Source organism: Labeo rohita, chromosome 1, assembly GCF_022985175.1.
Source record: "Labeo rohita strain BAU-BD-2019 chromosome 1, IGBB_LRoh.1.0, whole genome shotgun sequence".
Taxonomy (NCBI): Eukaryota; Metazoa; Chordata; class Actinopteri; order Cypriniformes; family Cyprinidae; genus Labeo; species Labeo rohita.
Genome location: NC_066869.1, coordinates 27,326,679 through 27,351,593, shown reverse-complemented (window position 1 = coordinate 27,351,593; position 24,915 = coordinate 27,326,679). Strand labels below are relative to the sequence as shown.

The following is a 24,915-nucleotide window of genomic DNA, read 5'->3' as shown; positions in this document are numbered from 1 at the left end:
TCAGTAGCTGAAGTTAAAACTCAGAACTCATTACAGTATAACTCAGTATCATTTGCAGTACAGCAGATCTTGCTCTCCGGTGTCTATTTAGCCCTACATCAAATGTTAATAGAGGTCGGGTTTGAGGGTAGTGACTGTGGGATTGGGCTGGACTTCCACAAAAAATCCCACAAGGATGATGATGGGGCAAGGGGCCAACAACCTTCCAGTTCCCCCACCCATACTAACCAGAACCAGTGCAGTATTAATGAGCAGAAAGAGCTGGAGAAGGCCAGAGGCTGTTGCTATGCAGGGGGTTGAGCCGAAGAGTCATGATTCAAGAGATCCAAACAAGCCTTAATGGTGAACTCTCCCTGCCACTCAGAGACTTTAATATTACATAAAAAAAAAACAGCCCCTCAGCTTCTCACACAGTGATTGAAGGATGTTTAATAGATCTGAAACTTCTTTTTCCCTCTGTGAGCCCCTGCTGACCTGAAGTGGTTAGTGAAACAACAGCCTTGAGGTCAATGCACAAGGTGTCAAGGTGTTTTTTTTTTTTGTTTTGTTTTGTTTTGTTTTGTTTTGTTGTATATGGTTCAAAGAGGAGACATCCTATTTTGGATTTAAATGATAACACTTCACAGTAAGGTTTCATTATTTAACTTTAGTTAAGGTATTAACTAAGATGAACAAACAAAGAAACAATACATTTATTACAGTACTTTAACATTCATCTTTTTTAATGTTATTGAAAATACAGTTGTTTATTGTTCATTCATGTTAGTTGACAGAGCATGACTAATGTTGACAAGCACAAAGTTTGATTTTAACCCTTTCACACGTGAGTTTAAAATATTCTAGCTGAGCCCCCAGAGTGAGTTTTTTTAGGCGACCGTTATTTAGAACGTATAGCCTTATTGTTTCCATGGCGACGCGTTGTGTTTGTCACGTGACGCAGCCACATAGCGCTGTAGTACACATGTATCACTTTTACATAGTTTTTCCCTTTTTATTATTAATATTCACAAACGTGCTCACTGTATTATGAAATATCTGATATTCCGATTCTGAAATATGTGCAAGTAAATGTATTTGGAGGTTTAAACACTTTTATAATGAGCGTGTTAGTTGATCTATGCCGAGTGATGGGCGCCGCCATGTTAGTTCGCGCTGAATCCGAGCTGTGGGATTTACAAAACGCAAATTCATCCTCTCCTCCCGAAAAACATTAAAGTAAGTCTCTGGTGAGCTTGGAGAAAAGCAGAGTAAACTTTATAGTTATCTACACAGTGTGTATATGATATCAATGAAACATGTCGTCAGATAACATTTGTAAGGATCATTATTGCCGCTGCCATAGACATTGGCGTGTATTTTGCTAACTATAAATGCATCGTTTTACTAGGACGTATGTGTATGTAAATGTCTGGAACCTATGTCTGGAAAATAAGCATTATATGGTTGAAAACATGGAATAGTTGGGATAATATGACAAGCGCTCAGCGCGTCCGATCTGGCTCAGCGCCAGCCAAAGCGCCAAAGCAGATTTGAATTCAGCGGTTGATCACGTGACGCGCTGAACGTTCGAATCACACCGGTGTGATCGTACGCTCCAGGGACCAGCCAAGAATGATCACACCGGTGTGATCGTACGCGTGAAAGGGTTAATAATGCATTAGTAAATGTTGAAATTGACAGTAACTAAGATTAATAAATGCTGTAGTCAAAATGCTGTCACAAAAGTGATTTTATATGCATAGAAAGCATATTTAATGGAAGTAAAGTGTCTACTTTAATGTTTAAAATAACTTTTGTGAAAATAAAATGTCAAAATATGGGTGAAATAATATTCCATCGCCATTTATGTAAAAATAAACCACATTACTTACTTTGACCTTTACTTTTCTGTAAAATAATAATAAAAACATTTTCATACTGAATTTTAGTAACTTTCGCAGTAGAAGAATAGTGGCAAAGATTAGTAAAGATGTCAGATTAAAATTAATCAGTTTTTGGGGGGCTGCATTTTTTACTAAATTAAATAAAAATTAATAATAAATTAAATTCTAACGTATAGGGGAAAACAAAGCTTTATTAATTTAAATTAGTTTAAACAGCAATACAGCAACATTGTGGCAGGGACAGTGCAATTTTAGCATTGAGATGCTATTATAGTTTTTAATTAATATTTTAAATACCTTTTTTATTTTTTTTTATGTTTTCATTTTCATTTTAGTTAAAGTTATAGTTATTTTGTTGTGTTTTCTGATTTTTATTAACTATATCTATGTAGTTTATATATTTTCTTTATTTTATTTATTTGTATTTTTATTATTATTATTGTTATTGTTATTGTTATTATTATTATTGTTATTATTATTATTATTATTATTATTATTATTATTATTATTATTATTAGTATGTTTAATAAAATGACAGTGAGAAATATTTGGATGTTACATCCTGTTTTTCCAAATAATGGCTGATGCCTGCGAAGCCTGTTTTTATTTTTTTTATTTTTTTGTTTTGTTTTGTTTTGTTTTAAACAACATTTTGTCATCATTTGTGTAATTATGTTTGGTCCTGCTAAAGTTACAGAAATTACACACTGCAGCTTTAAAAAAGTTCAGCCAATAGGGGCTTAAGCTCACAGTATGATGCAACTGTACAGTAATGTGAATGCATTAAGCTCTGTTGTGGAGATTTCAATGCTTTTTTGGTCAACACAAAGTCCAGTAATTCATTGTGAACATAAAGCGATATTGGAGCTGGCAGGTGTTGTTTGACCCAGCCATGTCTTTAAGGAGAAGCCCACTGTCAGAGTGAGTTACAGCACAAATGTTCTGTCAGACTGAGATGTTGTGTGAGAAATACTAGTGGAGAACTGAAAGTGCTACAGACATTAATGCTGAACACAGTTTCTGTTCCGCTGCTGCTTTTGGATAGGTGGGTGGATGGCATGTTTTAGATATGTGTGTTTGAGGCATTCCTGGAGAGTGGATGAGTTTGTGTGTGAGACGTATGAAATGTAAATGCTCTCTCCTGAGAGGCTACATGTTGTGCAGTTTCTAACTCTGAATTATATATTTATTTATTATTTTTAGGCTCTGGATAGAATTGTCAAAAGCATGGTGTCAGAGTGTTTGTGGGCTTGCATAATGCCAGAGGAACTCTCAATTACACAGCACGCACACACACACATGCTTGGACACATTGATATATGCATGCAGATCCATGTGTACCTGCACACTTTGCTGACACATTGGCAGGCCGACAAGACAAGCACACACACACTTACCCCCCCGAGTCCTCCGGCATTTATACACGTTCGCTCACAACCATTTCTGCCAGCAGTGCTGGTTTTTAACAGGCTCATTCTCTGAAACAGCTTACCAATGCTGCCACCGGTTTCTTGAGGTGCTAATATTTTGTTTTCCCACAGTGTAGTTATGTAATCTTTTTCCCACACCAATCCTGCAAAGAAATAAAAAATAAACAAGTAAAAAATGTCCACTTAAATCAGCCTAGCTTTTCTGTTTTTCTGATTTAAACTGATCTTCTAGCCTGGTAAAGCTGATAAGTGCCCAAAACCCCTCTAAAACCAGCCAACTGACCAGCCTTTTCCAGTCTGGGAAAATCAAACAAGATCAAGCTATTTTTGTTCTTCCAATGGGTATTCTAAAGCTGTATAATGATAACAGTTTTCACATAGTAGCAAGTTACTGTTACTATGATATAATTGTGATCAAGTGGTAATAGTCAACACTGTCTTATGAAAATGTAATATATGACATATATTGCCCTAAATCAAGAGTGGTATTGTATAATTTTCACATACTTACATTCTTTGGGTAGATGAAGATTTTAAGGTTTATATAAAATACACATTTTTCGTCAAATAAAATTTGTATGTGGTAATAATATCTATATGATGATATATATAAGAGGTTAACATAATAACAGTGATTAAGCATGTCACAATTTGTACTCTCAGATGTCATTGGAATGTTTTAATTTTTATGTATATATAGAACAATAGCAACTAATTTAGGATGCTGTCCCTTTAAAACTGAATGCACAGATGCAATGTACTGATACATGTCTGATATTCTCCTAACTGTTTCTGTTCACTTAAGACGTAATCAACTGTGTTTACGTGAATACTCTTCAAAACGGACATTTCAACATCATTTTGTGTCTATTTCTCCATTCATGCCACGTGAAAGAGTGCTCGTGTGCTGTGTGAGAGGTGCTGCTTCAGTGTCTCCGCTCAGAAAACCGGGCCGAAATGACTCTATGCACGAACGCTGCTGACGTATTTCCGGTAGAATCCCGGTCAGCCTATTTACTTCCACATAGCGCATTCTATAGCGAAGTATACTAGCGGCAAAACTCTTTCATAAGATTAATTTCACAGCGATTTATAATTAAGTATTACATATAGTATAAAGGGAAGTTATAAAGGGAATCTCTTGTAAACACCGGGTGTAGTATGTCATCCTCTCCTGCTCCATTTTCACACAGTTATCGGCAATAGCGAAAACAGCTTCCGGTGCTGCACCGGATGTAACTGAGCTGACTGAGACCAAATGCGGAAGTGATCGTGCGTAGAGTCAATTGAATTCACTCTTGCGTCTGCAAATTTTCCATATATGCTCTTCACTTACTCCCAGATGTTGACATTTTTTAACGTTTTATGAGACATTCAGCAAGTGTATGTTTGCTTATGTTCCTCCAGATAGGTCAATAGACTATTATACAGTTAAAATGTACGCATCTAACCTCCTAACCACACAGCAGATTCGTTCTGAATGAATCTCTTCCCAAATCATCCCTCTTTAACAATTTTGTCTCGTTTCTGTCATAGTTTCTGTCATTCAAAATGAGCTTTAGTTCATTATCGCCTCGTTTTCGTCAGGGAAAAAAAAAATGTTGACGAAAATTATTATAATCAATTGAAAATGTAACTATATCTTTAATTTTTGGCAAACAAATTGTTGCATAACAAGTGTGGTTATTTATTTGAAAATAAATAATAATTATAATGATTATATTATGATTGAATTATTGCTATTATTATTACCTTGAGATGATTTTACTGTACAATAGTAATATGTTTCTGTCAAAATTTCTTCCAGTTAAAGCAGACTTTATTTTGACTGGTTATTATGAAGGCCTTTGAGTTTGTGTGTGTGTGTGTGTGTGTGTGTGTGTGTGTGTGTGTGTGTGTGTGTGTGTGAGAGAGAGATATGATATGATAGTTTTTCTCAAATTAAATGGTAACATGCTCATGAAGTGACTCTTAGAGTATTCAACGTGAAATGTTAAATTATACTATGACAACTTAGATATTTGAGTTGAATCAATTCAGCTGGGTTACTTACACATCTGTTACTTAGTACAACTTAACATTTCAAGTTGACTAAACTTATTTTAGTTGACTGAACTTAAAATTTTAAGGCAGCAGGGTAACAAATTATTTTAAGCTGACTCAACAAATTGTCTTTTATTTTTTACAGTGTAGTGAGAATAATGAAAAAAAAAAAAAAAAAAAAAAAAAACACCTCTTTGCACATTAATGTATACAGCCACTAGTCCATACACTGTAAAAAATAAAACAACACAATTTGTTGAGTCAGCTTAAAATAATTTGTTGCCCTGCTGCCTTAAAATTTTAAGTTCAGTCAATTAAAATAAGTTTATTCAACTTGAAATGTTAAGTTGTACTAAGTAACAACTTAGATATTTGTGTTTGCTAAACTTAACAGATGGGTAAGTAACCCAGCTGCCTTAAAATTTTAAGTTGATTCAAATCAAATATCTAAGTTGTCACTTAGTATAATTTAATATTTCAAGTTGAATTAACTTTTTTTTGAGTTGACTGAACTTAAAATTTTAAGGCAGCCAGGTTACAAATTATTTTAATTTGACCCAACAGATTGTTTTTTACAGTGTAGCAATTTCATTTAGTGTACAGTGCTATGTTACTTATTCATTCAAGATTTGCCAAAATCCAAGACTTTCAACATGCATTATACTGTAAATTCCATTTTTATGACTAGGTGCTGTTTTTTCTTGCATTTTGCACATTGTGGAAAACAGACAGACCTAAAAATATTTAATGGACCCCCTTGATATGTGTCACAGACCACCAATTTGAGGACTCCTGCTCTATATGATTATATGTAGCAACCATATATGTATAAATTGAAAAAATGGAATATCATATATACATTTATTTTGTGACAAAAAACTGTGGTAATTATCTGCTTAAAATCAGCATGGCTGCTTATATATACATTTTGGATGCTTGTTTTCTTTTGTGTTTAATCTAATTGTTTTTCATTGTAATCTGAGTGGTTATGTTGGTCTGGCCCTATCCAGGAAAAAACAGCAAGAAAAAAACATGAAAGTTTTTCATGTTTCATGTCCCTTACCTTGGTAAATGTTTGAAATGCTAATAGCATAGCAGTCCTAACGTATATGGCTAATCAAATCACAGCAATAATTCTGTATAAAAAAGTATCTGTAAATATAGGGAATTATATTTCTGCTGCCTTTGTATGATTGCCCATCCATATCTATAGCCTCATTTTCTCTCATCTGTCTATACTTATCTGTAGAATTTCAGACCAAATCAATTTCAGGCAGCGTCTGTTATTTTGATGAAAGTCCCACTCTCAGATGCTCTGGTATAAAAACGTCCGTCGCACTGAAATATAGAGGTTATTCAATAAAAGCTTTTCTCATAAAGAAAAATGTGTAAAAAATCCTAAATTATTCAAGCTTTGTACGTCACCAATAAGAGCCACACTAATAAAATAGCAATCTAAGATATTAAACTAGCTGGCCAAATCTCATTTAAAAAATTACTCAGCCAGGCATAATCTACTTTAGCGATGAGCCTGCGCATTAAAAAAAAGACAAATAATGCTCTATGATACTGTAATTCCTATACACACCATTTCAACCGTACACAGCTTTAATAAAAAAAAGGGAAAACAGGTGAATTGAAACTTATTACATTTTGCTTGCCAGCAATTGACAGCAGTCTCTCATATGTTGTTACTTTATTTAGATCCACGGCCATTTAGATTCTTTAATGCTGCGATATTTACACTACTTCCTCAAGCTGCCCTGATTCAGACAGTCAGGCCCCTGAGTACTGACCGAAGACCCTCATCTCTGAGCCGTTTGTCATTTATTTAACATTACATCCCAGTGTGTTTTGGGGGCTTTTAGCCACAGTGGCCTCAACGGAGCCTTTCATTGTCAGTTTTAGACAGAGCTGGGAGTCTCGGAGCACCTCAGATCAAGGGTAGGGGAAAGATAAGTGACAGGGGGTTGGGCTGTGTGTGCATGTGCGTATGTGCATTCATCAGTTAGACCAGTTTCATAATTGATTCAAACAGTGCTTGACAAATATGAAAAACAAAATAAAATAATATAAAATATTGAGGTGCAGATATCTGCCACTAGTTGTAGTATATATACTAGTTGTAGTATATCTACTATTATTCCAAAGAAAATACTGTTTTTTACATAGGGTAAATAGAATCTATCACTCTTTGGGTTGTTGACGTGACATGGCATTTTCACTGCCCCACAAGATAAAAATGAATATAATTCATATTGTCGTTATTTAAAATGCTGTAAATCATTGGTCTCAAATTCCTGGAGGGCCACAGCTATGCACAGTTTTGTTCCAACCTTAATCTAACTAATCAAGGTCTTCAGAATTGCTAGAAACTATTACGTACGTGTGAGTTGGAGCCGGTTGGAGATAAACTCTGCAGAGCTGCGGCCCTCCAGGAATTGTGTTTGAGACCACTGCTGTAAATCAGTAAACATTGCTTTTGTCTTACATGGAGCTGTTTTAAAAAAGCTGCAGTGTTATTCGAATTTTTTTTTTATTTTTGAGCCAAATGTTAAAATTGTCCTATGGTGTGACTGTCTCAAGCATGGTTCAATAACTTACAACTTTTATAAATTAAAAGAAAAGCATAAAAAATGTTAATAAATACCTCTGGCATAATTGTTTATTTTAGTAAATGGCAGTCATTTCTGAATGTGTAGGAACTTGAGACATTTGTCTCTGAAAACCATGTCCTTTGGTGTGACACCATATCTGGCTAATTCAAGAAAAAACTTTTATTAGTTGAAGGACCCCATTTATGGTCATGTCACTGAAGCCCCCTGTGAAGCCCCATGACATGTGCACATGGTCAATTTTTGTTTTAGAATTGTTCAAATATTTACCTTTTTTGGAACCACTACAAAAGTGTTACGTTTTGTTGTCCTTTGGTGTGACACCATTTATATATTTTTTCAATTAAAAATTGTACGTTTGACTACATAATCATGGAAAATGATGCAAATGTGTCTTGCAAACCGCTAATGACAGGTTAGCTCGGAATAGCAAGGTCATTAATTGACACAAAAGGCTGAAACGACATTTGGTGTGACAGAATGTCCACCGGTGCAATGCCTGTACTTTCACACCATAGAACAATGCCTCTTTAAAAGCATTAAATAATAATTAAATAAGCTTTGTTTAACTCCTTTTTATTCTTTTTTGATAACTTAAATGTTCTTAAATGCAGTGATTACGTTAAACTATTTTCTGACGTTTTAGCAGGAAACTTGTACTGTTGTCATGAAGTGTCAGGAAAATAAGTATAAAATGTGATACTTTGTTTTTGAAACAGAAAGACTTGAGGGAGAGAAATTAGTAGAAGAAAGAGGACACGGAAATATAGACAGAATATTAAAAAGGATCCACCAGAAGGAACGGGATCCTAAGAGAACGATGCAAAAAGTAAATAGAATCAAAATGATGCATTAAAAAGTGTAGCCATATAGTTTTAAAAATTCATTCACGTCTTAATGAATATAGTTTGAATATCAATCATATGTAGCTGTGCCGCACCTGCAGCAGGGGAGCTAGAAGAGATTCAGTAACATACTGACTGAAAGAGACTGAATTTTGTTGAGGAAAATTAATTTGTTTTGTTTAAAAAACATGTTGATATTGTTTATATCAAAATTAAACTCTCTTTCTCCTTTGACATGTTCAAAATTAAATAGAAGTACTTTAATAGCTACCATTTCTGACCTTTGTGTGACGTAATGTCCTATGGTGTGACGTACATAAGACAACCACAGATTTGTTTTTATCTCAAAATATCTTTTGAGATAAACAGTACTGTAATAGATGAGATATAAATATCACTCAACTTAAAATAGTATAATTTTCAGCAGTTTTGAACAGATGACAGCACAGTTTATCTTAAAATTGTCTAACAAGTCATGGGTAAAAATTGGTGCTAATAATAATTTCATATTAAATAAATAACACTATATGAAAAGAAGTGTCTAACAATGAGGATACATGTCTCTCATGTTATTTGTATATATATATATATATATATATTTTTTTTTTTTTTTTCCTTTCTTAATTTTTACTATGTCACACCATACGACAAAAAAAAGAAAAAAACAATCAAAGAATTGACTAAGTTAGTGACCCTTTATATTTTCAGTGATTTCACACTACGTAAGTACACGCTTATCTTCTTCAAAAATGGCTATTTCATAATAATAATGTCTCGTAAGCAATGCAGGTGTTTTGTAGTTGGATGTAAGAGTGAACATAATAGTCTTCATTTTCTCCCAACATCAGAGCCACTGAGAATGCAGTGGATTCGTTTTGTTTCTGATGACAACGTGCCAACAAATACACAAAACCCAAAAGAGAGAGGCGGGGTGAACAGTAGCTCATTATCATTTAAAGAGACATGCACCGAAACGGGTCGCTGTGAACAGAGCTGTTTTTGACTAGATAAAAAGGGTGTTGTTTTACCCGATCACTGAGGAATTATTTTGTATTTTGCAGACATTTCATTAAGACCCTAAAGAATCATACGAACTTGTGAAAAATGGGCATCCGATGACCCCTTTAAATATTACAGTTTGAACGCATATTTGTATTGTATATAGGCTGGCCAGAATGTCCAGAGATCTTACTGAGCTGAGCAGGGGCAAAGTCACACACTGACACTTCTCTGTCCCCCAGGGATAGACAGAGAGATTGAGAGACAAGGAAAGAGGGAAAGGGGAAAAAGGAGGGTGACTGTCTCCATTTTGACAGACTGTGTGCCACAGAACACAGAGACAGACATCCAGACTTCTGACCCCCACAGCAGCCCTGAAAGCACTTGAGACTGAGCAGAGCTTTCTTACTCCCCTGAAGGGCTTTATAATGGAGAGTTAACTGCACTGTGTCTTCGCAAGTGAGTGGCAGGCTGACGGTGATTGCACACATATTGTTTGAATGTTTGAATGCTAATGTATATGTGCAGGGCATCGTCAATGAATCGTAGAACAAAGCTGCAAGAACTGTTGCAATTTTGGTGCCATCTGTCTTTCTCTCTCCTTTTTTTTTTCCTCGCTCTCTTTCTTCCCCCAATCTTTCTGTTTTTGTTTTCCATTGTGAATTTAAGAGGATGATGGATGGATTGCAATTCTTGTATTTCTGTCAACAGCACAGACGGTAAGAGTGAAATGGCAATCACCTGTTTAAACTCTAATGAAGATTTATTTGCTAGCCCACTGATATCGCTGGCAAAATGGCATATTAATATGCAATTATCGACTTAATAAGCCCAGATTAGTCCTGTCAGACATTATAATGATTTCATCTTTCTGATTCTAGTCTGTGAAAATGTGAAACCAGCCTGCTCAGTTTGTGCCTATTCAGATGTTTCTGTATTTCATTGTGATTTCCCATGAGCAGGCCCACGTGAAACTGCACTGTCAACTACACTGATTTCTGCAAAACTAGAACACCTGTCATTCATAAAATTCTGCACACCTTCTGCCCACTGTGTGTTTGTTTATTAAATATTCATTTATTATTTTGGAAACTCTTTGCAGGACAGTTAACATTGTTGATGTAAGTTAAAGTAATTTAAAGTAATTTATCATTTGTAATGATAAAGTTGCAACTTAGAACATTTAAAATATAAACTTCACATGTAATATTGAATGCTACTTTTTTTTCCATGACAGTGTGAACAGGACAAACCACGTGGAAACTGTTATTTTTGATTCTAATTTGAACGACTTTCTTATGTGGTCCTAAATCAGAAACAGATCCAGTATTTTGCAGTGTGACCTCAGTCTGAACAGTCATATCAGAATTCATGTGACCTTTATGTCACTGTAGATCAGCATTCGTCACAATTCTGCACTGACAGGAGTCACTCCAAATATTTTACATGCCGGTAGTTCTTTGGTCACTTGGTATCATGGTGACATCGCTATACAAACAAAACTTGAGGGAAAACTATGAAAAATATAAGAACTTTACTTTTTTATGCAAGTCAGTTCAGGACAGTGATCATTTCACACTCAAAGCCCATACTGGACACATTTAAAATAATTATATGATACAGCCAAAAAAAAATAAATAAATAAATAAATAAATAAATAATGATACAAGTAGTAAACCTGAATGAGGCATTAAGGCTTGCTTAGTGTCATGGATTTTGACAGATTGTTTAAATTGAAAGGAAGGAAACATTAAAAGAAGAAAGCAAAACGTAATAGTGTAACAAAGCGTGCTAAAACAAGGACTGACAAAGAATTCTGGAAACAAAGAGCTATATATACTCAGGGGAAAACAAGAAACAAAACAAGACACATGCAGGGTGATAATTATGAGTATCCAAGGGAACAGATTCACAGGAAGAAAACAGAAAGAGAATGCAAACTAAATGTCCATGAATGATTTTAACATAACAGATACAACTTAACACAAAAACAGTACTCAAGTCAACAAATCAAAATGATTTATCTATGCAAATTGTATAATGCACATTTACATTTAAGGTACACATTTCTGATTGTGCAGTTAATTCTCATATTGTATTTTCAGAAGGTTTTGGAATATTTGTCTTCTTCCCAAATTTGTCACTACCAAAACACTGTAATAATAATTTAATTAGAAGAGTTATATTGACCTATTAAGATTTTGCTTACGTCTATACTGTTTTGTTTTTTTCTATTTTATTAAAAAATGTTCAACAGTAAATTAATAACACATTTTTTATCAGTATTTCAAGTGTAATTTATGAGATTTGTTGTATTTTTAATCAAATTTTTCTTTGTAAAAGTTGATCATACTGATTTCATAGTTAAGGATTCATTAGTTTGAATATACCCTGGACCAAAAACTATCATATCATCTAAGTTGATGATGCAATATTCTTTATTTTTGACAAAACATCCCGTGTTTCATTTTTGGTAGTGACGGTAATGTTCACATTAAAGAATTTTAACCAAACTAAAACACTAATAAAACATACTAAAATACAACAAAAATGCATAACTGTACTGAGATTTTGTTTATTTCACCCAAATATGAGGATTATGTGGATTCAGTAACATACTGACTGAAAGAGACTGAACAATATGAGGATTACACTGATGGCATGTTTCGGTAGTGACAATTTTATGGGATAACACCCAAAAAAACGAAACTCCACCAAATGTTTTGGTAGTGACTATTATGGTACTGACAATTTTAGATACTTTTGAGCCCAGCTCAGAAATGCTAATCAGCACATGATTAGCTAGCACAGTTCAAAACAGTGGTACGCATATAAAAACTAAATGTTATGGAATAACTCCCAAAAAAGTGTGTGTAATTGCAGAAAAAGGTGTTTGGTAGTGACGTTCCTTAAAGTTATACGCAGATTTTTCAGACTTTTGAACACGTTTACCTCAAAATGATGGGACCTATCTATTCACACCTTTTAGTTATGAGAATGTAGGGGTGTAATTAAAAATCCTACCTGGTCTCATGGTAAAAACGTACCTGGGGGCACTTTTTTGCAAGACGCGAAATACGTACCAGTAAGTACATATCACTGCAGTTTCCAAAAGAAATGAACATAGACACCTTGTATTCCTTTTCACAAAGTTTCAAATAATAAACTTTAATTTTCCCACAATTACTTTAACAATATTATGTTATGACTTCAGAAGAATTTTAATATGCTGGAAGATTTGAAAACTGGTGATTTTAAATGATAGCATCACATATCCAGCTTCATATCTATGGGTTTTCATAGCTGGTAGGTTTGTTCGGTAGCGCACGCAGTAGGGAGATCTACTTGTGAGGTGAAGAGCTCCGGTACGAATCCCGTGTAACTACAGTTTGACAAAACAGTCCAAATCTGCACACACGGAAGACTTAAATGACACGCTTGCATCAACAAATGCGTTTTTATATCAGTTTTGCATTTGTCAACAATATTGGTGTAGAGCACATTTCCAACATACTTCCAACATGATAGAGCATTAACTTTAAGCGACAGTACCCGGATATATGAACTCTTAACCGCTGCAATACGTACCTGAAGCAATGTAACAAAAACACAGCAGTACGTTACCTACAGTATAAAACAGTGCTGCAGAATAGTACCCAGGGGTACATATTTTTATGAGACTTTTTTTTACATAAAGTTTCATAATTTACGGAGAAGATATGGAATGTTTTTTTCAACTTACTTAAATGCTTAAAACATACTTAAAAAAACAGCAATGGAAAGATACAAAAATTATTTCAATATCATTTTAAATTTAGGGGTTAGGGTTCAGAACAGCCTCCTCCCAATAAACAATGACTTTAAACATATTATGCTTACTAATATTTTAAATATTATTGTGGGATTTTAGTAAACATCTAAGATTTGAATACTAAAATGCTTTTCTTTTTTTTTTTTTTTTTTTTTTTTTTTTTTTAATAATTGTATTGTTCATTGTTTGTTCATGCTAGTTCATTTATTCAAAATCTGTGTTGCTTACCTTTAGTGTTTTTACTTTTAAACAAAGACATGCACTGATGGATTTTACATAAGCTATTTTTGGTTTTAGCTGTGTAAGGTATTTTTTGGTAGTCTTGGAGGACTAAAACTTGCCAGCAGAACAAAACACATAGTCTGTGTTTTCTAGTCTGTAAATATCGATCTTTCCGCTGGATGTTTTCACAGACAGTTTGGACTCTTTTTCTCTTATTATTGTACATTGAAAAGATATATCAATCCTTGCAGGCCAAAGAAGTGCTACCTGGTTAATACACAGATTATTTATTATTTTGCTTCCTTTGTAGTTAAGGCAACCCTGCTTCTGTTACAGTAATGTAGAGTACAATGTTTTTCAAGTCATTATTTTCTCCCTTCAGTTCACTTAGGATGGTGTTCTAAGCTTTTTTTTCGCTCTCTCTTTATTCTCTAGACATCTAGCTTCGTGAACATATTTACACTTCTGCAATTTTCTACTAATCTTTGTTGTTTTGTCTTTACCCAGAATAGAGAGAAAGGGGGATTAGAGCGCCTATTTGTGTTATTTTTACCACCCGCTTCCTTCTCTCTCTCTCTCTCTCTCTCTCTCTCTCTCTCTCTCTCTCTCTCTCTCTCTCTCTCTTTCCCTCAGTGTCTCTCTGATTTTATTTATTTATTTAGCTATTTATTTTTCCTGGCAGTGGGAACAGCTCGAAGTGAAAAATTATGCAATGTACAAATTTTTCCCTTGAGGCCAGGTGTTGGCACATAATGGCCCATATAGGTGCAGTAATTAAGATCTGGTTGGACAGGGGAGGGGAACAGAATATCATTTTTTTTTTTTTTTTTTTTTTTTTTCTGCACTCCAAGACAAATCTGTTACAGGAAACTAACAATTATTCCAAGAGACAAACTACTTTTTTTTTACTTTCTCACTCACTTCCAGGCCTCTTTTGCGCTTTTCATCTTATTTTTGCTTGTTACAGCTGGTTTAGGAGCTGAACTGAGCTAATGTTTTGATTGGCTCTTCAGTTTTCAAGCACACAACTGCTGCAACGTCTCAATTTCTCAAGTCGTACTAGTATGGGAAAAATACTGATTTCACATTTGTACTGAAATGCATCACCACCAGTGAGCGTGAAGAGACAGAGGTGGGATGCTAATTCACTGTAGCTTGTTAATTACCCCTGAACTACAAAAGAGTGAATTAGTATTGATTATGCTGACCCGACTCCCTTCAGCTGTGTTCGATGCATTAATGCCTCACTGCGTTTACCAAAAAGCCAGTTTAATTGAAACAAATACCAACTGGCTACCAAATGGACTGCAAATCATGCAAACACACAGACAGACTCTTATACTCCCCTTCCACACTTAATAAACATATAACGGCCCATGCATCAACACACAGTCATAGAAAAAAGAATAAGCGTCTGCACATCTCACATGCGTTTGCAATTACATGTATCGGCCTGCACTCATCCTGCGTTCTGCCGTATCGACTGCATATTTACTGCAGCTGCTTCATTCTCAAGTTAATTACTGCTGTTTGTGAGCCTCTGAGAGACTCGCATGTGTATCTGGGGGTGGATGATTTTTGAGTATGTTTAGACAAATACTCAATCGTCTCCCATTATTCATCTCGGAATCTGAATTGGAGTTGTTTTCATTGCTGGGAACAAATCAAACGTGGCCTTGTGTCAAACTCTGTGTCGGATCTTTCCTTTCTCAGAGCACCTGGAAAAACTCATTCACTGCCAGATGGATAAAACCTCAGCTGCTGTAAACTGAAAATACACATTTCACATGTGTAAATTCTGTCTTACACTGTAAAACTTGATTAAAATGTGCTGAAAATGTACTCACGCTCAGGCGATCCAAGATGTAGGTGCATTTGTTTCTTAAAGGGATCATCGGATGCCCATTTCCACAAGTTGATATGATTCTTTAGGGTCTTAATGAAAAGTCTATAATATACTTTGGTTAAAAATGCTCAATGGTAGTGTAAAACAACACCCTTTTTACCTTGGCAAAATCAGCTCTGCAAAAATCATCTCATTCTGGTCGAGGCTGCTTTAAATGAAAATGAGCTCTGCTCGCCCCGCCCCTCTCTTCTCTCTGTGGAGTGATGAGCCTGTTTACTTTAGCCGCATTTAGCCACGTTTAACCGCTAAACTTGCTAACTAGTACAGTATTAGGAAAGGCAATCGCAAAGATTCCTAAACCCTTATAACCCTTATACTCCCTATAACCTTATAACCGTATAACCCTTATACTCACTTCTGCTGTAAGTGAAGCTGGATCACGAATGATTAGCGCGAGCATAGACGGATATATGTAGATTGGGAGGCGCATTCCCTTCACAAACGTAATCCACCGCATCTTCAGCAGCTCAGATGTCGGGAGTAAATGACGACCACTACGTTCATTATTACATCCAGCAGCACAACACCTCAATTGCTCTGTTCTTTTCTAACTTACATCCCTGCTTCGGCATCAAAACATAGAGGTCGGACTGTTACAATGATCTGTGGTAAGACGCTCATGTCAATCAACTATCGAGGGCACAGCACAACGACAGGCATCTGAGAATGGCTCGATTTGAAAAAGGGAATATTATGTTTACAGATTAATTAAAAACCACTGCATGGATTTTTAGCATTATAGGGTAGATTTGTGCATACACTGCCAACACACATTAATGTTCAAACAACATGTAAAAGTGAACTTAAAATCCGATGACCCTTTTAACTAAACCGATTTAGAGAAATTTGGCATTACATCTCTTGCTCACCAATAGATCATCTGCAGTGAATGGGTGCCGTCAGAACGAGAGTCCAAACAGATGATAAAAACATCACAATAATCCACAAGTAATCCACTTTTTTCTCCATAACATTGCTTGCTCCATTGAGAAACTGCTTTGTGCGTATATATTTGCTGATTAAACCCCCAAATGCACTCAGTAAAAGTGGTTGCACAAGGTCTGCTGACTGTACACATTAAGGTAATAGGCTACTTTAAGCTTTAATTACGCTGATGGTAGTAAAATTCCTTATTATGGAATTCACATACACTCTAAAAAATGCTGGGTTAAAACAACCCAATTTGGGTTATTTGGCAACCCAGCTCTGGGTAAATATTGGACAGAACACATGCTGGGTTATTTTGACCCAGCTGGTTGGGTTAAATGTTTTTACCAAACATGCTGGGTTATTTTTTTTTTTTTTTAAGTCAACTATTGTTTAACAATTTTTATATTGCTGGTTTAAAATAGACTTACAAAAACACACACAGAATTATAGAGGCAACAGCAATAATCAAAAGATGAACATTTATTATTAAGCAAGAACACATGGACAAAATACAAAACAAATAAAATTAATTTGTGTGACTACAGCATAGTTTACAGTATTACATACATTTAAACTGATTTAACAAGCATTTTAGACATAAAAATGTAACATTTAAAAGTAGAATTTTAATTTTAGTGTATTCAACCGTTCTCTGTAATTGTTTTTTACAGAAATAGTGCTAATTCTCGTGTCGGTGTGTCACCGAAATCTCGGCCGGTGAAGGGCTGCTGTTTGCCAGGTTAACTGTGAACTTCAGACCAGGGCCTAGCGTTTCACTTGTAGCTGAAAGATGCCATGACTGACTCCAAAAACTGCCCATAAACAAACAGTCCTGAAATTATAGAACATATTTTAAGATTAAACTCAGTACAATAACGAATAAAATCCATTTATTTTATGCCAGGCAAAAGGCGTTTCCATTCTGCGAAACAACCGCTGCTGACGCAGCTGACTGACATCTTGTCCTTATGTTGCGTTGCGTAAAATAATACAATTTAAAGCACAGTAAAGACTTTATAAATGAAATAAAATGTATACAAACCTTTATTTCTTTGAAGAGGTGAAAATCATCGGTGCTGAGAACCGCTCTCTCCTGTAGAGGACTCAAAAAGCCCACACTCTGACTGTAAGTCAGCAGCTGGGTTGTTTCGTCAGAGACAGGCTCAACCCAGCAGTTGGGTAGAGAATAATAACCCAGTGTTAAAAATGACCCAACAACGTAGTTACAGAAAAAACTACCCAGCACATGGGTAAAAATATAAACAAAAAATAACCCAATAAAATGACCCAACAGGCTGAACCCAGCATTTGGGTTAATAAAATAACACAGCCTTTTTAGAGTGTATGGATCATTGTGCATGATTAATTACATTAACTTATTTAATGTGTGTGTGTGTGTGTGTGTGTGTGTGTGTGTGCACCTGGTATTCATCACGTTATGGGGACCAAATGTCCCCACAAGGATAGTAATACCAGTAAATTTTGACCTTGTGGGGACATTTGTGAGGTCCCCATGAGGAAACAGGCTTATAAATCATGCACAATGAGTTTTTTTGAGAAAGTAAAAGTGTGCACAGTCTCCTGTGAGGGCTAGGTTTAGGTGTAGGGTAGGTGTAGGGCGATAGAAAATACGGTTTGTACAGTATAAAAACCATTACGCCTATGGAATGTCCCCATAAAACATGTAAACCCAACATGTGTGTGTGTGTGTGTGTGTGTGTGTGTATAAAAATGCTAAATTCAATTAATTAATTGAATTTGAACCTATATCTCCCACATGCACACTACAGTTCAGCAGAAGCCTATGCACTAACCACTATGCCACAGCTCCACCTACACATTTCTAATGCTCAGCTGTGATGAGCTCATGTTCAGCACTCTCAGATCAGTGTCTTCACTTATTGTAATACAGGACTATATGAGAAACACTTAGAGGAGAAGATTATAGGAGCTATAGGGAAGCATTTCTTTTTAATCTTGTATATATTTCTAGGATGTGGCGGGAGGGAGAGAAATCTGCCAAGCAGTGGGAAATAGAAGGAAAATGTGCATTAAAGGAGCTCTCGTTTTCCCTCGCTTCCTCTCATGCATATAAGAAGTCTTTTGAAATCACAGAGAAACATAGATGCAAGGACAGTTTCCATTTGCATGTCACATCGATAAAAACAAGAACTTAGGTTGCGTGTTCACTGTGTGCCCAGAAGCATGTGCGTGTGCATTTTTTATGTGACTGTTTTATTAAAGTGTGCCACATTTCCTTTGACTGTCATTTTGGTAAACTCTATACAAGAGAATGCAATGTAAAAAAAAAATGAAAAAAAAAAAACACGACACACACTGTGAAAACAAGCAACATCCAATTATCCTTAATCTGGCTTTGGTGATTGCTTGACTAGTGTGGTATGATTGCTGATTATGTGGGAAACTCATCATTTAGGCATTGTGCAGCCTCCATAAAGAGTCTGAAATGATTCAAGGGTGAGAGTCAATGGAAGATCCCCTTAAGCGAAGCAGGACAGCTAATTAAAATAAAAATGCAGGTCAGCTCCGCATAATGACTGTACATTAAGCGCCTCAATTTTTTCTTCATCTTGAATGTATATGTTTGAATGTGTTTGTGTTAGCACTTTCTGCTTTCAGTTTCTTTTTGCATGATCGCTGGTGCTTCAGGCTAATTACCAACTAAGGCTTGTTATGACAGTTCAGCATACTGCACAGGCGAATGAACAATTCTGTTTGCGATGTGTTTGAGGAAACAAATGAAATGCTTATGTTTTTGTCAGAAACGTCATCAGAACTTTCTGAGTACTTCAGAATCAAGGCCTAGCAGTAAGGCTGAAAGTTGCCGATATATTGAACTCTAGTTTCTTTTACACTTTTTCAATAAAAAGTAACATCATAACCCAAAATTAAAGGGATGGTTCACCCTAAAATGAAAATGACCCTATGATTTACTCACACTCAAGGTATACTGTGTATATGCTTTCTTCTTTCAGACAAACAAATCCAATCAGAGTAATTAAAAACTGTTCTGTCTCTTCCAATGGCTGTGAATGGCTGGTGAGATTTTGTAGTCCAATAAAGTGCATCCATCTATCATAAAAGTGCTCCACACGGCTCCAGGGGGTGAATAAAGGTCTCCTGAAGCGAATCGGAGCATTTTTGTAAGAAAAATATCCATATCTAAAACTTTATTTCTGCTAACTGTTGTACACGTGCACATGAAAGAGTGTCATTATGCTAGTCTCATGAGAACCATGGTTTGTTTACAGAAGCAAAGGAAGCAAAGTTTCCTATTTTTAACAAAGTTATTAATTTTTTAACAAAATTACCTGACATTTTTCTTTACAAATCTTTGTTTTGTACTTCTTATTTGTGACCGGGTGTTTTTTTTTTGCTCTCTCCTCTGCACTTCTGCTTCGTCACTTCTCACCGGAGCTTATGCTACATCCTACGTCTTATGTCATCCGACAGTTAGCGTAAGCTAGAGCTGTGGTTTATAAAGTTTTAAATATGGATTTTTTTTTTATTTATTTTTTTTTTTTATACAAATGGAACGATTTGCTTCAGGGGGTATTTATGAAACCCCCCCCCCCCTTTCGATGACCTTTTTTTAATCCACTTTAAATGTTGACTACTGTATGTTAAAATGTAATTTATTCTTATGAAGCAATCATTGCTCTAGTCTTCAGTGTCACATGCAGTGTTACCTTTAAACAATATTTAAACAATATTGTGTTACTCCCTAAAAAAGTAAGTAATTACAATACTTACTTTTTTATGGAAAGTAATGCGTTACATTATTTTTGAGTTGCTTTTTAAATCTGGGCAGGGTTTGCTTGTTTGTTTTTAATATTAAAAAGTTGTTCTTTTTCAAATGTAAAAGCCCTGTTCACAACAAAAGTAAAATGAATACACCTCAGGCTGAAGGAAATGTTAGATGGCGCAACTCAAACAAATTGAAGAATATGATGCAGAAGAAGAAAGTTCAACACTATTCAGCAATAACAAAAATGAAACACAAAATAACCATCATGTTCACACAGCACGCAACGCCTCTGTACTTACTCCCGACTTCTCTCAACATGGCAACACGAGATTGTCAGACAAGATGTAAGAAATAAAGTAACTGGCATTACTTATTTGAAAAAAGTAACTCAGATATTTCCTTTTAAATTAAAAAGTAATGCATTACTTTACTAGTTACTTAAAAAAAAAAAGTAATCTGATTACTAACCCTAACCCTAACCCTAACTCATGTTACTTTTAATGTGTTTCACCCTAACGCTGGTCACATGGTTTTTCAAAAATCATTCTAATATGCTGATTGGCTGCTCAAGAAACATTTCTGATTATTATGTTACTTACAGTGCTGAAAACGCTTTAGTATTTTTAAGGAATCTTTGATACTTTTTACAGGATTGTGTGATGAATAGAAAGCTCAAGAGAACAGAATTAGAAATGGATCAATTTTAAGTTTTCTTTCTTAATAAAAGTATTAAATAAAAGTCTAAAAAATGTCCCTAAATTTTTTAAATGTAGTGCAAGTTTCAGAATAATTTCTGACTGATTGTCCAATGTGTCGTTAAATATTTAAGATTGTGAACTCTCTGCTGTCCTTCGCTGGGTCTGTTTTGAATCATAATGTCATTTTGTTTATCCAACCAAGTTCAGCCCCCTGCCCTTTCACCGACAGACAACTCAAGCTAAGGTCAGGCAGTCACAGAATCAGAAAAAAAAAAAAACTTTTTTGCCCTCTCTGTTCCTGTGTAATATTTCATTCTGAAATCAATCTCTACCTCTGTAAATAGCGACATGATGAGGCTTCATCATTTATTAAGGTGCTGCCTGTTCTCTACAGTCACTCCATCTTCAGTATTTTTGTGCAAACCTGCGAGTGTCTTCCTCACGCACGTCTAAAGTAGTCAGATGTCACGAGCTGCACGAGCCGTCTTCTCTCAATAAAAGATGAGCTGCCTCTCACGAGAGAGATTCAGCGCGTGGCGTCTCCCACCGTGCTGAGTCAAGTCAGACAAACAACACGGGGGTCTCATCAAACACCGTTCCAATATATCTCCACCCAGCAAATTTACAGAGACATAGTAGATGGAAGATAGACAGCCTCGCACATTTAGATAAAGCCCTCGTGGTTACCGAGACAGACTGACAGAGAGAGAGATTGTGTCACAGGTGGTAACCCTATCAAAACCCATGTCTTATTCTCTTATTTTCCCTCCAAATCACTTTCACTGATATCCCAGAGGACCTCAGGCAGTGCCGCCCAATACTGCACATCGCTGAACGCTGCTCTCTGCTGTTTACAGGCTGCCTAAATCCTCTCTCTCGCTGCAACTTGCTATACCTAAAAGCCTCCCGTTCCCTGTCCACCCCTTATATTTTCCCAGCTGTTTTAACAGTGAGAGATTGATTACTTTGACAGAGGTAGTGATTACCGTGCAGGCAGTCTCAGTGGGCTTCCAGAGTGAATATTTACCTGGGAGAAATTCAATCAGTCAGGCTAATGCCATTCACCCACTACTTTAATCTGCTCCAGGATTCAATTAGAGATCAGCTCCACCTACCTGTGGGCGTCACTTCAGTCGCTGAGGTGAAAGGAAAAAAAGTGAAACCTTTTGTTCAAGCGTACAGTATTTGAAAGAAGCAGTAAACAGATTTTGTGGTGCATATGATCGTTTGAGCGTGTTTATGCGTGCGTGCGTACGTGCCGTCATCTTAAGTGCAGAGGCTTATAGACTTCACTAATTGTACTAATTGTAAATGGCCTCAGATGCAGATTCTTAATGGATTTTCCTTGTGTTTTTCTTGGGTTGGCTTCCACCTGACTGAGCCATGACTGAGTGCATTAGCTTCACATAGCATAAGCAGAGCTGGGTAATTACAATGATGTTCAAAATTTCAAAGCCAATTGTGTTAAAAGAAGGGGAAAAACACATTTCACTTAAATGGAAACTCAATATCAAAGCTTAGTTGCTTTTGCCAGCACAGGTGTTATGATGTCCAAAGCATTTTAGTTGAAAAACCACACAAAATAACTGCATCAATGTGTGATTCAAGAACCAGAATAAATAAATAAGATTTTAAACTTACAAATCAGAAGAACATACAAATATCAGGTGGGTTTCCTCTTAGGAGGCAAGGGAGGCAGTGTCTTCTCAAAACAATCATAGTACAAAAATAAAACAATGCTAGTATTACAAAATATGACAAAAGCATGTAAATTACTTGTTTTTTTTAAAGTAAAACTGTTCAATATCGACACCAGCAGGTAAAGTTACATTGGGAGTCCACGTCTCTCTTGCCTCTCATGAGCCTGTTTAGTTTTAATAGAGCCCCTAAAGCATGCATGAATGGGGGAAAGTCAAGTGAGAGGAGGCAATGCCTCCGTCGCGATAGGATTGGATATGTCTGGTTATATTCAGCTGTGATTAATGCGATAAATTCAACCCTCGTATGATTGTGCGTGTTCTGTTTTCACGAAATCATTCTGAATGAACATTATAATGGTGTTAAAGGAGAAGTTTAGTTCTATTTACTCACCTCCTTGTCATCCAAGAAGTTCATGTCTTTCTTTCTTCAGTCGTAAATGTTTTTTGAGGAAAATATTTCAGGATTCTTCTCCATATAGTGGCCTTCTATGGTGCTGCGAGTTTGAACTTCCAAAATGCAGTTTAAATGCAGCTTCAAAGGACTCAACAAGGGAGTTATCTAGTGAAACAATCAGTTATTTTCTAAATAAATTGACAATTTATATACTGTTTAACCTCAAATGCTCATCCTGACTAGCTCTGCGTGAACTCTGTGTATTCCGGTTCAAGACAGTTAAGGTAGGTCGAAAAACTCCCAACGCATTTTCTCCTCTAACTTCAAAAATCATCCTACATCGCCGCAGAAATTCAGACCCAAGTGTTTACAAAGTAAATGTGCAAAGAAGATCAAACACTCTTTACAAAAAAAGGTAAAACAGCGATGTATTTTTGTTGGAGAAGTTTGAGAAGAAAATGAGATGGACGTTTTTCAACATACCCTAACTGTCTTGAATCGAAATATACAGTTCACGCAGAGCTAGACAAGAGCATTTGAGGTTAAAATTATAAATAGTAATTAAAAAAAAAAAAAGTAGCGTTTCACGTTTTGCTAGATAAGACCCTTCTTCCTTGGCTGGGATCGTTTTGAGCCCTTTGAAGCTGCATTGAAACTCCATTTTGGAAGTTCAAACTCATGGGCACCACTGAAGTCCACTATATGGAGAGAAATCCTGAAATGTTTTCCTCAAAAAACATAATTTCTTCATGACATTTTGCATTACAAGGGGGTGAGTAAATTATCTGTAAATTTTTGTGCTGGAAGTGAACTTCTCCTTTAATGGAAAGACTATTTTTAAAAGTAAGTAAACAACTCATACGCTTAGGTATAACCACTTTGTCAAGTCAAAATCAAACTTCAAATGGCATGAAAACATGGTCTGTTGGGTTTTTTTTTGTTTGTTTGTTTGTTTGTTTGTTTGTTTTTTTGTGAGCAGTCAGCTTGTTGAAATTAAAGGTACATCTCCGTGTCTCTGACCAGTGTTTACTGAGCTCTGATAACCTGAAAATAAGTTTATTATTAAAAAGAACAGCTGAACATCAGTTCATAAATAAAATATGTAATTGTTAAAATGAAATATATTGTTTAAATTGTTATTGCCTCAAGTTATTATTTTAGAATAAATGTAAAAATGCTTAAAAACACTGAACGATGAGATTTATACTGGTTTTATTAATTACTTTGTTAATGTAAAAAAATAACACACACGCGCACACACACACACACACACACACACACATATCCATATATCTATATCCATACATGCAACTGTTAAGTTAGTTATTAACTTGGTTATTATGGGGTCAAATGGCTTTACAAAACACCCTTGCATATTGATTGTATTTTAAAGTAGCACATTGTTAAAGTACCCCTTATAGAACTAGTGTATTGTGACAAAGACTTTGTAGGTGCTGTTTATCATTTCAAGCACCAGGTGGCAGTGAAGTGGCCTGTGGGAAAAAAAAAAAAAGTTAAGACTAACAAACAACTCTGTACTCATTGAAAGCCTGGTTGCTTCAGAAAAAGAAAAAGAAAAAAAAAAACATCACCAACACTAACTAACTGTTTATGCCTTTCAGGTCCATCTCTGGTAGGTGTGGTGAGAAAAGACTGGGCATCTCAAACTA

The 24,915-nt window shown here is 35.6% G+C and overlaps 1 protein-coding gene across 2 annotated transcripts in view; it reads left to right on the top strand.

Moving 5' to 3' along the window:
• The window catches only part of epha6 (eph receptor A6), a 134,820-nt gene that overhangs the window by 96,160 nt on the left and 13,745 nt on the right, over positions 1-24,915 (top strand). For both annotated transcript variants that reach the window (XM_051108536.1, XM_051108527.1), the window contains exon 6: positions 24,868-24,915. This exon is cut by the window's right edge and continues 77 nt beyond it. In XM_051108536.1, the coding sequence (XP_050964493.1) occupies positions 24,868-24,915 (48 nt within the window). The remainder of the gene's footprint in view (positions 1-24,867) is intronic.